General features: G+C 39.6%; 1 protein-coding gene across 1 annotated transcript in view; it reads right to left on the bottom strand.

Moving 5' to 3' along the window:
- prdm16 (PR domain containing 16) overlaps positions 1-11,546 on the bottom strand; it is a 65,940-nt gene extending 54,394 nt beyond the window's left edge. The window contains exon 1 of the mRNA XM_055166050.1: positions 11,422-11,546. Coding sequence (XP_055022025.1) covers positions 11,422-11,451 — 30 coding nt within the window. The 5' untranslated portion in view covers positions 11,452-11,546. The remainder of the gene's footprint in view (positions 1-11,421) is intronic.
- Positions 11,547-15,474: the final 3,928 nt, after the last annotated feature.

Raw genomic sequence — 15,474 nt, 5'->3', positions numbered from 1 at the left:
CTGAACTAAAGGTAAAAGGTAGTCTGATTCATCAGCCGGTTTCACTTTGTAGAAACCGTCTGACCTCACAGTATTAGAATTAATTCGCTCGACGGTAGGCGGGTACTTTTCTCATTTAACCAAGCCCTGCTATTTGGTCGTGATGTATGTAATGCATCGCTAACAGGACTAACTGGTATATTAAGCTTTTCCCAGAAGGAAGAAGGGCAATAACGTCTTTCTCTTTGATGAAATTAAATAAACATTCTCTTTGTTCCGGCTTTAAATTCTCGATCTCGGGAATCGTTGCCAACACAGAATATATGACTCTTCACTGATTGGCTGGAGCCTGAACTTGCACTTCCAGGGTTTTTGTGAACTGTCTAGTGGATTCTGATTCCTGATCTAGTTGCTGGAGAGAAATGAAACTGAGCGGAGGCACTAGGTGGCGCCGACCCGGCTAGGTAAAAGGAGCTGTTCACTTGAAAACTACAACTACCGTATTTTCCGGGCTATAGGGCGCACTCTTAAGCCTCCAACCCCATCAAAAAACGACAAAATCCAGAGCGCCCTACACACGAATCCACTCAGGTGTCCCAGCACGACTTCAGTAAACTACAAAGCCGCATCACCCGCAGCGCACGCAAACACACACGGAGCAGACAGCGACCGCACAGCAAAAAACACCCACAGCCACACTCATCACTCCACGCCGACGAGGAACGGAACGGAGGAACGAACCAAAAAAAGCGAGTGCAATGTGCCACTTCTAGACACAACTGAACAACTGAGTCACTGCGAACACGCCGACAATCCAGCGGTCCCAGACACCACCCTCCCTACACGCCACAACTGAACAAAGCCCAGAGTCACCATGAACGCGACAAACAAAGTCCCACCGACCCATCCAACTGTTGTGTTTCCTTTAAAGTCCAGTGCGGTTTATTTGTGAAAAAAGTTTGAAAATAGACCATTTAAAGACAGTGCGTCTTATGATCCAGAGCACCTAATAGCCCGGAAAATACAGTACATGACATCACAAGGTGGAACAGATCATTTTGAGCTTTGGAGATGTAGACAGACTAATAATAAAAGATTACTCAGACATGTGAATGAAACAAAACACAACTCCAGGTCTGTTTTTGAAGAGGTAACAACATTATAACATGACTTAAAGCTCACAAGAGTCAATTTTATGTAATATAATGTTGAAAATCACACTCTTTTGCATAAATAAAGAGTGTTTTTATCATGATTGTGGTATCGGAATCTGTATTAAATGTCAAGTCTGTTCCGTAGTATTGGCATTTTAGTATCATGACAGCACTAATTCAGGACATATAGGAACTAACCAGGCGACTAAACCAGAGCAGAATCCTCCTCTACGCACAATGGCTCTATTTGACGACACAAAAGATGAAAGCGTGACAAGAAGGTGGACATGGTTCAGTCCTCATTATTCCCTTTGTGATGTGAGGCTCCATAGATGCTCCTACACCTCCCCGCGGCCTATTCACGCTCGGGAGACATCGCTCCGGCCTTTTGTCCCAACGCCAAATAAACCAGAATGTTTCATTTGATTTGATGCGTGAAAATGAAATGAAATCCTCTTGAATAAAGCTGTGGTTTTAGATTTTATTACGCATCTTTTTGTTTTATTTTGACTTGTACGTATACATTTCTTGCGATCTTTTTTGCTGCTTATTTAGAATTTATTACCATTTATATTTTTGGGTTTTGTTATTGTGTTTATTGTGATGTGTGAGCTACTGTGACCAAATAATTTCCTTTGTTGATCAATAAGTTTTGTCTATGTCTAAGTCTGAGATCTTTAAAGACACAGTACAGAACTTTCTAACCACAAAAAGACAGACTATTTTTCAGTTGCATTGGGTTTATTGCACTGAAATACTAGAAAAAAAAGCGTTTTCTGAGCTGGCTTGCATCTCCACAAACCTAACTCTTATTAGTTTCCATGGAAATATTGGCTATAATCTTCCACAGTTTTGCATAACACTGTTCTATCCCCTTGAAGAATGTTCCGAAGTGTGGTTTTAACTTTCTACTTTCATGCAATTACGCGTTCATCATTGAAAAATTCATCTTGAAAATAACACACAGTATAACGTAACAACTGGGGATGTAAAAATAACCAAAATATCGTGATATCGTATCATCAAAAGTCTCACAATAATATCAAATTACAAGTTCCTTTGCTTAAATGCGTGGTTTTATAGCAGCAACAGCTTATAAACATCGGGAACTACACATCCCATGATTCATTTCAGCTCAGAGAACATGAAGAAACATGTTTTTGACTTGAATTCTTGGGATTATGACAAAAATAATTCATGTCAAAATCTTGTCAAGGCATTTTAAAAACAAAAAAGTGTCCTATCTATAATTATATCAGCCTCTTCGAAATATATCACAATAAATATTGCACCGTGAGATTGTGTCCTTAGGCAAAACACTTCGCCCACGTTGCCTAGTGTGAATGTTATCTGTGAATGTGAATAGGCTGATGTATGAATCATTATTTTTTTGTGATGAATCTATATTTGTAATCAGTAAATGCACTGAACCTTGAACGCAATCACCTAAAAAGTCTTGAAGTTTAGCCTATACTGCACATATTTCTGAATTACTCTTAAAACACCCAGAGAAAACACATCTAATCTCAGAATTGAACCCTCAACTTTCTGCCCAAACACTTCCCCAACCACTTTGTCCTTGAAAACCTTCGCCCGGCTCTAAACTCCATTGTCGAGTGCATTGTGCGTGAATTATACATGACCGCACATGCTTTTGTCCTTCTTACAACATTAATGGCAAACAAATAAACAATAAATTACCCCCTTGTTTTGCTAAAAGGTTAGCGGCTAGCGTAGCGACCTGCCGCGCGTGCACTTATTTCCATAAAGTCATGCATACTTCATGTGGATGCAAAAAACAACAGGAAAAATCAGGAAAATGTGATGCTGAATTATACATTTTTTTTAGCGCTGAGTGGTCAGTATGTTTGTGTCTATAAATAAATGATACGGTTTTACCTGCCACATGCAACTGGTCCGGTACACACGGGCTACGCGCTAAGTACCGACACGGGAAAACGCACTGGATCAAGTATAAGTATGAGCATTAGCATTAACTTTAGCATTGACATTAGTAATAGTAATAGTACAAGCAATAGAAATAGCTTTATTGTTAATATTAGTATTTCTATAACTATTATTACCGTTTTTGGACACAAGTAAAATCTGTGTGACATTTATTTTCACTTATTATTACTTAAAAGAAATATTTACTTTATGTTTTTATGTTCTCTATGCATGTTCTATGTATTACGGTCCGAATAAACATTCATTCATTCATTCATTGTTATTAGTATTAGTATTAGTTATGGTATTATTATTATTAGGCCCTGTTAATATTATGAACACTCATTATAAACATAAATAGCATTAGCATTAGCATTAATTAGTATTTATAATAACATTAGTAGCTATTAGTAATATCAGTATTAGTAACAGTATTAGCATTAGCAATATTAATAGCAATAGCAATAGAATTAATATTCCTATTCCTATTATTATTAGTTATAGTATTAGCGTTACAAATCCTTATTAATATTAGAAACAGTATTAGCATTATCATGAATTAGTATTTATAACAACATTAGTAGCTATTAGTAGTATTATTAGTAGTATTCATATTCATGTTAGTAACAGTATTAGCATTAGCATTAGCAATAGTAATAGTAATAGTAATAGTAATAGCAATAGAATTAGTATTAGTATTCTTTTTCCTGTTATTATTAGTTACAGTATTAGTATTACTAGGCTCTATTAATATTAGAAACACTGTTAACATTACCATTAATTAGTATTCAAAATAACATTAGTAGCTATTAGTGGTATTCATATTAGTAACAACATTAGCATTAATAATTTGTAATAGCAATAGTATTAGTATTCCTATTATTCTCATAATTGTTTTTAGTATTAGTTATAGTATTAGTATTTGTAGGCCCTATTAATATTAGAAACACTATTAGCATTATCATGAATTAGTATTTATAATAACATTAGTAGCTATTAGTAGTATCCATATTAGTAACAGTATTAGCATTAGCATTAGTATTAATAATAGCAATGGTATTAGTATTCCTATTATTGTTATTATTAGTTATAATATTAGTATTTGAAGGCCCTATTAATATTATAAAGACTATTAGCATTAGCATGAATTAGTAGTAGTAGTAGTAGTAGTAGTAGTAGTAGTAGTAGTAGTAGTAGTAGTAGTAGTTGAAGTAGTAGTTTATTCGGTCATTTTACAGCACTACAAATCAAAACAAAACAAAACATAGACTACAACCCCATACCGAAATGGTTTAGGCTGAAGTAAAAGGTACTTATAGTGCCTAACTTTATTAAACAATGACAGAATTCCAAGAAAAAAGAAAAAAGAAAACAAAACTGTGTATTAGTAATCATAATAGCATTAGTAGCTATTAGTAATATTCATATTAGTAACAATATTAGCATTAGCATAAGTATTTGTAATAGTAATAGCTTTAGCATTTAGTATTAGTATTAACATTAGTGGCTATTAGTAGTATTCATATTTATAACAATATTAGCATTTGCATTAGTATTAGTAATATTAATAGCTTCAGCATTAGCATTTGTAATAACATTAGTAGCTATTTGTAGTGTTTATATTAATAACAGTCATAGCATTAGCATTAGCATTAGCATTAGTAATATTAATAGCTAAGGAAATACTGAAAATTTATTGAGTATCGATTCTTTGACATCAGTTAAGCTGTGATCGGGCTTTTATTTGGATGTAATAAGACTAGAATAAGACTAGAATATCTCGTAATATTTGACCTTTTATTCATCCAAAGCAGCTCAGTCGCGATTTGAAAAATAAAGATAAATAACAGTTACATAACACAGTTGGATTCCTGTTTAATAAGTTAAAGGTGATTTAAGGAAATAAATGTCATGTTTGATACTTATTTTGGAAGTATGGCATAAGTTTTGGCATCTGTATTTTGGACACATGTGGTAAAATTCATATGTTCTGTGGCCCTCTCTCGCAATGCTGATAATTATGTTGTATTCTTGGGTTTCAAACAATAAAAAAATAAATAAAAAGGAGAAAGGACATATTGCTTTCATCTTGAGTAGGCCTCTGTCTCTAAATAAACGATAATTTTATACCTGCTGCAAACAACTGCTCTGGTACACACATACTACTTGCTAAATACCTAAAGTGTATTTTTTATAGCGCTGATAAGTCCCTAGTATTTTTGTGAGTACTGGTTCTTGTGTTGACGTGTGCGGCACTGGGAGGGGGAGTCCATGTGAAAATCTCTGAAGGATTACGGGGCTGTTGCCGGGCCAATTGGTGCTTGTCAGTCTGCTCTTCTGCACACGTCTCTAGAGGGACCAGCGTAAACGTCCCATGTTATGAAATTTATTATGTTATTGACTCTTGTGAGCTTTAAGTCATGTTATAATGTTGTTATCTTATCAAAAAGTTGATTATGAGTTGTGTTTTGTTTCATTCACACATATTTCAGTAATTCTGTCTGCATCTCTAAAGCTCAAAATGCTCTGTCCCATCTTGTGATGTCATGAAGTTTTTAAGTTCTCAGCCGTCTTTTACCTTTTGTTCAGTAGAGATGGGATATTCTAGAGTTGAAATGATCCAAATGATTCTACTAATATGTGTTTTACAGGGCCGGTACTGGTTAGGACATGGATGAGAGACTACAGGGTAATAACAGGTGCCACAGAGTGTGTAGAATCCCTCAATTGTCCAGGTAGAATCCATGGCAAAGGAGAAATTCAATTTGTCTACTGGACACATGTTTATTTAGGTCGAAAATGTTTCACAGCTCAGCCAATCTGCTTCAGTTCTGGTCAGACGCTGGTGAGAGAACAATAAGCGGGAGCCAGGTCAGGGCCAGAAGTGTGAAAACTGTCATTATGGGCCTGAACTGTCATTATGGGCCTGAATGATTCTAAAAATCTACTAATGACCGCACACTCAGTACAGATGAATAGGCCGAGCTACAAACAGAAACTGTAAACAAGTAGGATGTTAGTTTCAGAGTAGTTTCAGTACTCCTCCCTTCAGGCAGATATAAGAAAGTGTCCACCAGCATCTGATCAGAACTGAAGAAGAAGCTTGGATGAGCTGTGAAACGTTTACGACCTAAATAAAAGTTTGATAAAGAAAAAGAGGTAGAGCGCTTCACTGGGTCATAAAAGAGTAAAGAATAGCAGTACAGGTGCTCTACAAGGGTTAAAACAGTAGTCTTTAAACAGAAAGTTACACTTACTGGAAAATGTAAGATGGTCAAAACACGTTGGCATCCCTTCGTGAAATAAAGGACTTTTAATGTATTCAGTCGGAGTGCCTCTGGTTTGTACCTTGCCGACTTTTACATTTTCCAGTAAGGGTAACTTTCTGTTTAAAGGCTAAATAAACATTTTGTCCAGTTGACAAATTGATTTTCTCCTGTGCCACCTAGTGCATTTGCTCAATTTAATTTCTCTCCAGCGACTAGGTCAGGAATCAGAATACACTAGACGGTTTGCAAGAACCCCGGAAGTTGTGGACGACGCCCGAGCCAACCAGCGCAGAGCTGTGAGGCCGGGATTTACTTGGGCACCACTGAGCGTTTTCATGCATTACATACATCTCGACCAAATAGCAGCGATTGGTTGAATAAAAAAGGTACCCGCCTACCATCGAGCAAACAAATCCTAATACTGTGAGGTCAGACAGTTTCAACAAAGTGAAACTGGCAGATGAACGAGGCTACCACAGTGGGACACCAGTGGCAGAAGCTATCATTGTGTCCTTAGGCAAGACACTTCACTCACATTACAGAGTAAACAATGGCACAGATTGGCAGCCTTGCTTCTATCAGTCTATTCCAGGGCAGCTGTGGCTACAATAATGTCTTACCACTGCCGAGTGTCACTTTGGGTGTCATAAAAACCCCAATATCAGGGGTCTCCAACCTTTTTTATGTGGTGAGCTACGTGGACAAAACGAAAATGACAGAGAGCTACTAGTTATAAGAAATTAAGTTTATACAAGCCTTAGATGAGGTACAGTTAGATGCCAAAACATAATCCATTATCCATTTATTAGTGCACAAACTTAGGAATCAAAATAATACATGTACAATGGTAAAAGGCATTTAATCAATCAGATTTATGTATTCGTGTAATTCAGAAATCCCTTGGCGAACTACTTGGAAGGGAGTGAAGAGCTACAGTTTGGAGACCCCTGCCTGATATAAATCCAGTGATTAATTACAAGTACAATGTAAGTTAAACTAGACATTTGTCATACACGCTTCTCAAGTTCTGACAGGCTGTTAATCTGCGCCTAAGACCTTTCCGATCAGAAGCCCGGTGGATGAAGGGTCTTGCTAAAGGACACAATGGCACTCGTGATCACAACAGATTTTTTACACTTCAAAACTGTACTGGGGGCTGTGCTTTATTTGGTATTTGAAAGCTCCATATTCAAGTTTTGTGTTTATCTAGAGCTTATTTTTGCATTTCTGGTGTCCAAAGTCGTCAAAATTCATTCTTATACTCTGTTGTAACTTAACGATTTGTAAAAAAAAAATCACATTTGGGGTCAGGGGGGCCGTAAGCGTCTGTGTAACCCAACGTGGGACAGGTGCACGGGACTCTATCTTGGGCCCTGTCTCACTTTGGGGGGGGGGGGTGCGCAGTGACAGGTGGGCGATCGAGACGTGAGGACAGAGGACAGAGGAGAGGACGCACAAAGGCTAAGGGAACAGGCGGCCCCAAGGAAAGGAGACAAGGAGACAAGGAGACAAGGACACGAGGAGACACTAAGGCCAGGGGCATGTAGCGGGGATTAGAGCACAAGTAACAGTAGAGTGACAGGAATGTGCAACAATTTATATGCAACAGGCTACCGGGCTGTTGCTATGGTTACTATTAAATTATTTTATTGGAAATTTTGTGGTGGACTGATTTGTTTAAGCTAATGTTACAGTCATGATAGCATAGTATTAGCAGTCTGGAATTACAAAATTTTGGCAAAATGGCTTTACGCAAATGTTATCAATCCCCTTCAAAATAAATATGCAAATATTTAGATTAAATAAATATAAAATAAATACAATAAATATGATAAAATAAAATGGAAAATAATAAATGAAAAAAGTAAAATATGTAAAAATTTTACTTTCAAAAATGTTAATAATAATAATAATAAAATAAAATATGTAAAATAAATAATATTAGTAAAAATAAATAACATTTATTTATATAACATTTTAATAATAAATTTGGTTAAATAAATAAATAAAATATGTAAAATAAAAAAAATTACATATTAAACATGTGTTTATTTAATTTGGATAAACAATAAAAATTATAAACAAATAAATAATAAATATTTATAAAAATATGTTAAATTAATTAAATTAGTAAAATAAATAAAACTAGTAAAATAAATAATATCAATAAAATAAATAACATGTATTTTTTAACAAGTGTTTATTTAATTTGGTTTAATAAATAAATAAATAAATAAACAGATAAAATGTATAAAATTAATAAAATATGTAAAATAAATAAAACTAGTAAAATAAATAAGATGTATTTTTAACATGTGTTTATTGAATATAATACATAATTGAAATAAATAAATAAAATGTGTATTAATTAATAAAACATGTAAAATTAATTATATTAGTAAAATAAATAACGTGTTTGTTAAACAATAAATTTGTTAAATTAAATAAATACATAAATAAATAAAATATGTAAAATTTATAAAATATGTAAAATAAATAATATTAGTAAAATAAATTAATTGTGTGTTTTTTTTAAATAATTAATTTAGTTAAATAAATAAATAAAATATGTAAGATTTATTTTAAAATATATAAAATATATGCCGAGCTGAGTTCTGATTATGTTTTAAACTCTGTAGAGAGACTTGCCCAAAATAAATACAAAACAAAAAGCGAGAGTCATGTGAGTCTCATTCTGCTTTCTGATTGGATAATAACCTTGAGAACCAAAATTATAACATAAACAACTTTGTCATGGTGTCTAATGTTTTTGTAATTAAGAATAAATCAGTATTAGAATTGTCATCAGTAAACAGTTATATTTATTTTGACCGTGTCCACTTTGTATCTAGGGATGCAGATGTTTATGAAATTTCAAATCAAAATCTCACATACATGCAGCACTTTTTATTTTCTCTTGAGCTTGTGTGACGTGTTGGCCGACGGAGAGGGATGGAGGGGGGTCTGTTATGGCGTTGATGTGTATACTAGCCCATGTGTTTTGTTGTGGTGGTGAAATGCGTGCCCGCTAATGCCCCCCGAATGGCTGCTTTGTGCGTGGGGCCCGGGCACCGTGCCAATGCTGTTAGCAAATGACCCGAGCTAAAGACGCTAAAGAATGAGCTCCACACTCCACAACGCTCCCACAATAACCATTAGGACCATTATCCCGTCCAAACAACCCAACTTCCAGACCTCTGAAGCTGCCCCGTCCAATCAACAGTTCACATGGTCGAGAGAAAAGAAGTTTAAAAGGAATAATTATTTGGAGGAATGCCCGGGAAATGCCAATAAAATCAAATAGTGGTTTACCAGACCATACCGACTGAGAGACTGCTCACTGCTAATATCACTTCTGGCTCCACTTTTGAACAAACTTTTGTGTTGAAATATAACACGCAGATCATTGTTTCATTTTTCATCATGCTGGGGGTGTTCTACGTGTGTCTCAATGGGCGGAATGTCGAGCAGTTACCGTGGAGACGCCAGGGATTTTGAGTTAATATCATGTGTGGCTCAACTTTTCGAAGAAATTTTTTAACGCATGTAGATCATCATGTAAATTTTCATCACGCTAGGGTTGTTTTACATGTGTGTCTATGGTAGAATGTTCAACAGTTACCATGGAGACATGAGGGTTTTTGAGACACTTCTTACTGCCGATAAAATTTCTGGCTCAACTTTTGAAGAAATTTTTATATTGAGATTTAACACATGCAGGTCATTGTTTGCATTTTCATCACGTTGGGGGTGTTCTACATATACCTCTATGGTGGAATGTTCAGCAGTTACTATAGAGACACCAGGGTCATTGAGAGAGATATCGCTTACTGCCAATACAATTTCTGACTCAACTTTTGAAGAAATGTTTGTATTGAAATTTAGCGCATGCAGGTCATCATTTAAGTTTTCATCACACTGGGACTGTTCTACATGTGTCTCGGTGGTAGAATGTTCAGCAGTTACTATGGAAACACAAGGGTCTTTATGAGAGATACCGCTCACTGCTAAAGTCACTTCTGGCTCAACTTCTGAAGAAACGTTTGTATTGAAAATTAACGCATGTAGATCGTTGTTTAAATTTTCATCATGCTGGGGCTATTCTACATGTGTCTCTATGGTGGAAAGTTCAGCAGTTACCAAAGAGACACCAGGGTCTTTGAGAGAGAAACCGCTTGCTGTTATTATAATTTCTAGCTAAAATTTTTAAGACATTTTTGAGTTGAAATGTAACACATGCAGATCATCATTTATGTTTTCATCATGCTGGGGGTGTTCTACATGTATCTCTATGGCAGAATGATCAGCATTTAACATTTACCGACACAATACACAAACCCAGACCCCACCTCAAAGACCCCTGTTCCAAGACCTAAGACCCCAGACCCCAGACTCCAGTTCCAAGACCCCTGACCAACAGATCCCAGGTCCAGACCCCAGTTCCAAGACCCCAGACTCCAGCTCCAGCCCCTAGCTCCAAGACTACATCTCCAGACCACAGACCCCAGACTCCAGATCTTAGACCGCAGCTCCAAGACCCCAGACCCCAGCTCCAGACCCAAATCCTTTCTCCAAGACTACAGCTCCAGACCGCAGACCCCAGACTCCAGACCCCAGCTCCAAGATCCCAGAACACAGACCCCAGACTCCAGACTCCAGACCCTAGACCCCAGCTCCAAGCCCCCAGACCCCAGACTCCAGACTCCGGACCCTAGACCCCAGCTCCCCCAGACTCAGACCAGACCCTAGACCCCAGCTCCAAGACCCCAGACCTCAGACTCCAGACCCTAGACCCAAGCTCCAAGACCCCAGACCTCAGACTCCAGACCTTCCAGACCCCAGCTCCAGACCCAGACCTTAGACTCCAGCTCCAGACCCCAGACCCCATCTCCACCCCCTAGCTCCAAGACAACAGCTCCAGACCCCAGCTCCAAGACCCCAGACCTCAGACCTCAAACTCCAGCTCCAAGACTCCATACTCCAGGGCCAGAACCCAGATTCTAGCTCCAGACTCCAGCTTCAGACTCCAGACCCCAAACCCCAGCTCCAAGACCCCAGACCCCGGCTCTCACCTGGTCCCCGGTGAGGTGACAGGCCACCATGTTCTGCTGCTGGAAGGACGGTGCCGAGCGGATGTATCTGAGCCAGCTGCTGTTGGACGATGACGGGTCCGGTCCAGAACTGTCCAGAGAGAAACGCATAGGCCCCATGTCGTCCACCACCTGCCCAACGAAGAGAAGAGACACAGGTTTAGTGCGGAGAAACGCGAAAAACAACGCTCACATTTTTACACAACCCTTTACATCAAGTTAAAATGAGAAGAGGAGTAAACATCAAGAAAAAACACACACACACCTACAGAACGAGAGGGTGTGTCCACATTTTTGACTGACACCACACATTAGTCCTGCAGTCGACTAAATAAATTGACGTGCCCTCTCAAGCTCCTGAAAACGGGGTGTGACAAAAGCTCTCGACTTACTCAGACAAAACAATGTCTTAGTGACCTTATAGACAGGAAACAATGAATTTATATAAGGACAGATTACACTTGTGAATCACGAGTTTCCCAAGTTTAATCTGCCCTTTTTTGACTTATAAACTTACTTACTTTTAAACACTCTCTAATTTTTTGTCCTTTCTTCTGCTGTCCAGTTTAAATCCTCAGAATCTGCACGCTATACTATTATTAGTCGATTAAAAGTTGCGTAAGACACCGCTGACCAAAGTGAAATACAGGTTCTGTGTCATAAAGTAAAAGTTTTATCCCACCAAAAAGAGTAAACTGGAGAAATCGGAGAGAGGAGAAAGAAAGAGAGGAGGATATTTTTTCTCAGATTGGCCTTTGGACTTTCTTTGCCACAAACCGAAGACCCGGTGTGACCCCAGAGCCTCCTGAGACTCAGACCTGAGGGATTATGTTACTACGATTCACAGAGGAGGAGGAGGAGGAGGACGGAGGGATGAGAGAGGAGGAGAAGGAGGAGGAGTAGGAGGATGGAGGGATGAGAGAGGAGGAGGGAGGAGGAGGAGCAAGGATAAGGGAGGAGAATAGAAGAGGAAGTAGGAAGATAGAGGGATAAGAGAGGAGGAGGGGTGAGAAAAGTGGAGGAGGATGAAGGATAAAAGGAGGAATAAGAGAGGAGGAGGATGGAGGGATAAGAGAGGAGGAGGAGGAAGAGGATGGAGGGATAAGAGAGGAGGAGGAGGAAGAGGATGGAGGGATAAGAGAGAGGGAGGAGAATGGAGGGAAAAGAGAGAGGGAAGAGGATGGAGGGATAAGAGAGGAGGAGGAGAATGGAGGGATAAGAGAGAGGGAGGAGGATGGAGGGATAAGAGAGAGGGAGGAGGATGGAGGGATAAGAGAGAGGGAAGAGGGATGGAGGGATAAGAGAGAGGAGGAGGAGAATGGAGGGATAAGAGAGAGGGAGGAGGATGGAGGGATAAGAGAGAGGAGGAGGAGAGGATGGAGGGATAAGAGAGAGAGGAGGAGGATGGAGGGATAAGAGAGAGGAGGAGGATGGAGGGATAAGAGAGAGGGAGAGGATGGAGGGATAAGAGAGGAGGAGGAGAATGGAGGGATAAGAGAGAGGGAGGAGGACGGAGGGATAGAGAGAGGGAGGAGGACGGAGGGATAAAGGAGAGGAGGAGGAGGATGGAGGGAAGAGAGAGAGAGAGGAGGAGGATGGAGGATAAGAGATAAGGAGGAGGAAGAGGATGGAGGGATAAGAGAGAGGGAGGAGGATGGAGGGATAAGAGAGAGGGAGGAGGATGGAGGGATAAGAGAGAGGGAGGAGGATGGAGGGATAAGAGAGAGGAGGAGGAGAGGATGGAGGGATAAGAGAGAGAGGAGGAGGATGGAGGGATAAGAGAGAGGGAGGAGGATGGAGGGATAAGAGAGGAGGAGGAGAATGGAGGGATAAGAGAGAGGGAGAAGGACGGAGGGATAAGAGAGAGGGAGGAGGACGGAGGGATAAGAGAGGAGGAGGAAGAGGATGGAGGGATAAGAGAGAGGGAGGAAGATGGTGCGATAAGAGAGGAGAAGGAGGATGGAGGGATAAGAGAGAGGGAGGAGAATGGAGGGATAAGAGAGAGGGAGGAGGATGGAGGGATAAGAGAGAGGGAGGAGGAATGGAGGGATAAGAGAGAGGGAGGAGGATGGAGGGATAAGAGAGAGGGAGGAGGATGGAGGGATAAGAGAGGAGGAGGAAGAGGATGGAGGGATAAGAGAGAGAGGAGAGGATGGAGGGATAAGAGAGAGGGAGGAGAATGGAGGGATAAGAGAGGAGGAGGGAGAGGATGGAGGGATAAGAGAGAGGGAGGAGGATGGAGGGATAAAGAGAGAGGAGGAGGAGAGGATGGAGGGATAAGAGAGGAGAGGAGATGAGGGGATAAGAGAGAGGGCGGAGAATGGAGGGAAAAGAGAGAGGGAGGAGGATGGAGGGATAAGAGAGGAGGAGGAGGAAGAGGATGGAGGGATAAGAGAGAGGGAGGAGGGATAAGAGAGAAGGGAGAGAAGAGGATGGAGGGATAAGAGAGAGGGAGGAGGAAGAGGATGGAGGGATAAGAGAGAGGATGGAGGAATAAGAGAGAAGGAGGATGGATAAGAGAGAAGGAGGAGGGATAAGAGAGAGGGAGGAGGAAGAGGATGGAGGGATAAGAGAGGAGGAGGAGGAAGAAGAGAGAGGGAGGATGGATAAGAGAGAGGGAGGAGGAAGAGGATGGAGGGATAAGAGAGAAGGAGGATGGACAGATAAGAGCGGAGGAAGAGAGGAGGCAAAAAATCTTCCATGGAGTAAGAAAAGTTTCAAGTTGCTGGTGGAGGATCTGTCACCTGCTTGTCTCCATGGAGATGTTATTGCTTTGTCTGGAATGTTCCACATTAGAGATTAAACCTGTCTATCTCCATGGAGACAGCTATAGGCTGCCTTACAGGTCAGATCTGTGGAGAGGCGACCTACTCACAGAGAGAATTATTGTATTTTTGACCAATAGAAACACTTGAAACGAATAAAACAAATAAATGCTGAATGGATGTGTTTAATGTCATACCATGGAACATTTCAGGCAAAGCAATAACATCTCCATGGAAACAAGCAGGTGATAGGACTCTCCTCCAGCAAAGTTGTGCAATGCACCTTTAAGTAATCGCTACGAATATATACAATTCTTGCAAGTCAATAAAAAAGAAAAGTTTGTGAAATGTTTTGGTCTGTCTGGATATTTGTATGTAAATGAATAATTTTTCTATAGTGGCATATTCAGTCTTTGCTATCTGGAGGCACTGCTCGGTCTGAAGCTGCGTTGTTAGACTTTAATCTGAGTTTTATTTTAACACAATCTGACCATAAACAACTGACTTAAGTCATTTTAACTTATCTAAAACCACAAATAAGTCACTCTGGAGTATAAGTCGCACCAACCAAAAAATGCATAATAAAGAAGGAAAAAACATATATAAGTTGCACTTTTTTGGGGAAATTTATTTTTATAAAGTCAGAGACCAGGAACTGACATGTCATCTTGTAAGTCAAATTCTAGTAAAAACAATAGAAGAGAGAACAACAGACTGTTAACGTCACATATGAACAGTTCTTCAGATTAAACTATAACATAAACAACAAAACAGAACAAGTTGATCAAACTCTCATCTCACTCCAAATTATTAAATCCATTCAATTCTTCATCCTTGGTGTCACTTCTGAGCAACTCGCTGACCTCTGGAGGTAAAAGGAGTGCCGCTTTGTCTTCTGTGTAGCTGTTGTCAGACTCAGCGTCAGTTCCAGTTAGAATTATTCTGGCCTTTCTGAATCCCGACAGGATGGTTTCGGTGTCAATGAAGTCCAGGTTTTGTCAATTCCAGAAAAGTCTCGGTTGCCATGAAGCTGTTTTCTCCATCCTCGCTTTCCGCTAATCCCTCACAAGCTTCTCGCTCCTCCCAAACTTTCTTTCTGCTGCTCGATTACTGTTTTTGGCTGAATATTTCACTTTTTGCAGCAGGACAGTGGCTCTTTCTGCAGGAGACATGCGCAGTAGAGCCAAGTGACAGTGGTACAGGAGGAACAGGAGCAGCAGAGACTTCAGTGTGAACATTTTAATATATAAGTCACACCGGAGTATAAGTC

Source organism: Boleophthalmus pectinirostris, unplaced genomic scaffold, assembly GCF_026225935.1.
Source record: "Boleophthalmus pectinirostris isolate CB_2022bp ecotype Guang Dong unplaced genomic scaffold, ASM2622593v1 HiC_scaffold_8, whole genome shotgun sequence".
In the NCBI taxonomy this organism is placed as follows: Eukaryota; Metazoa; Chordata; class Actinopteri; order Gobiiformes; family Gobiidae; genus Boleophthalmus; species Boleophthalmus pectinirostris.
This window is presented reverse-complemented; position numbering and strand designations above follow the sequence as displayed.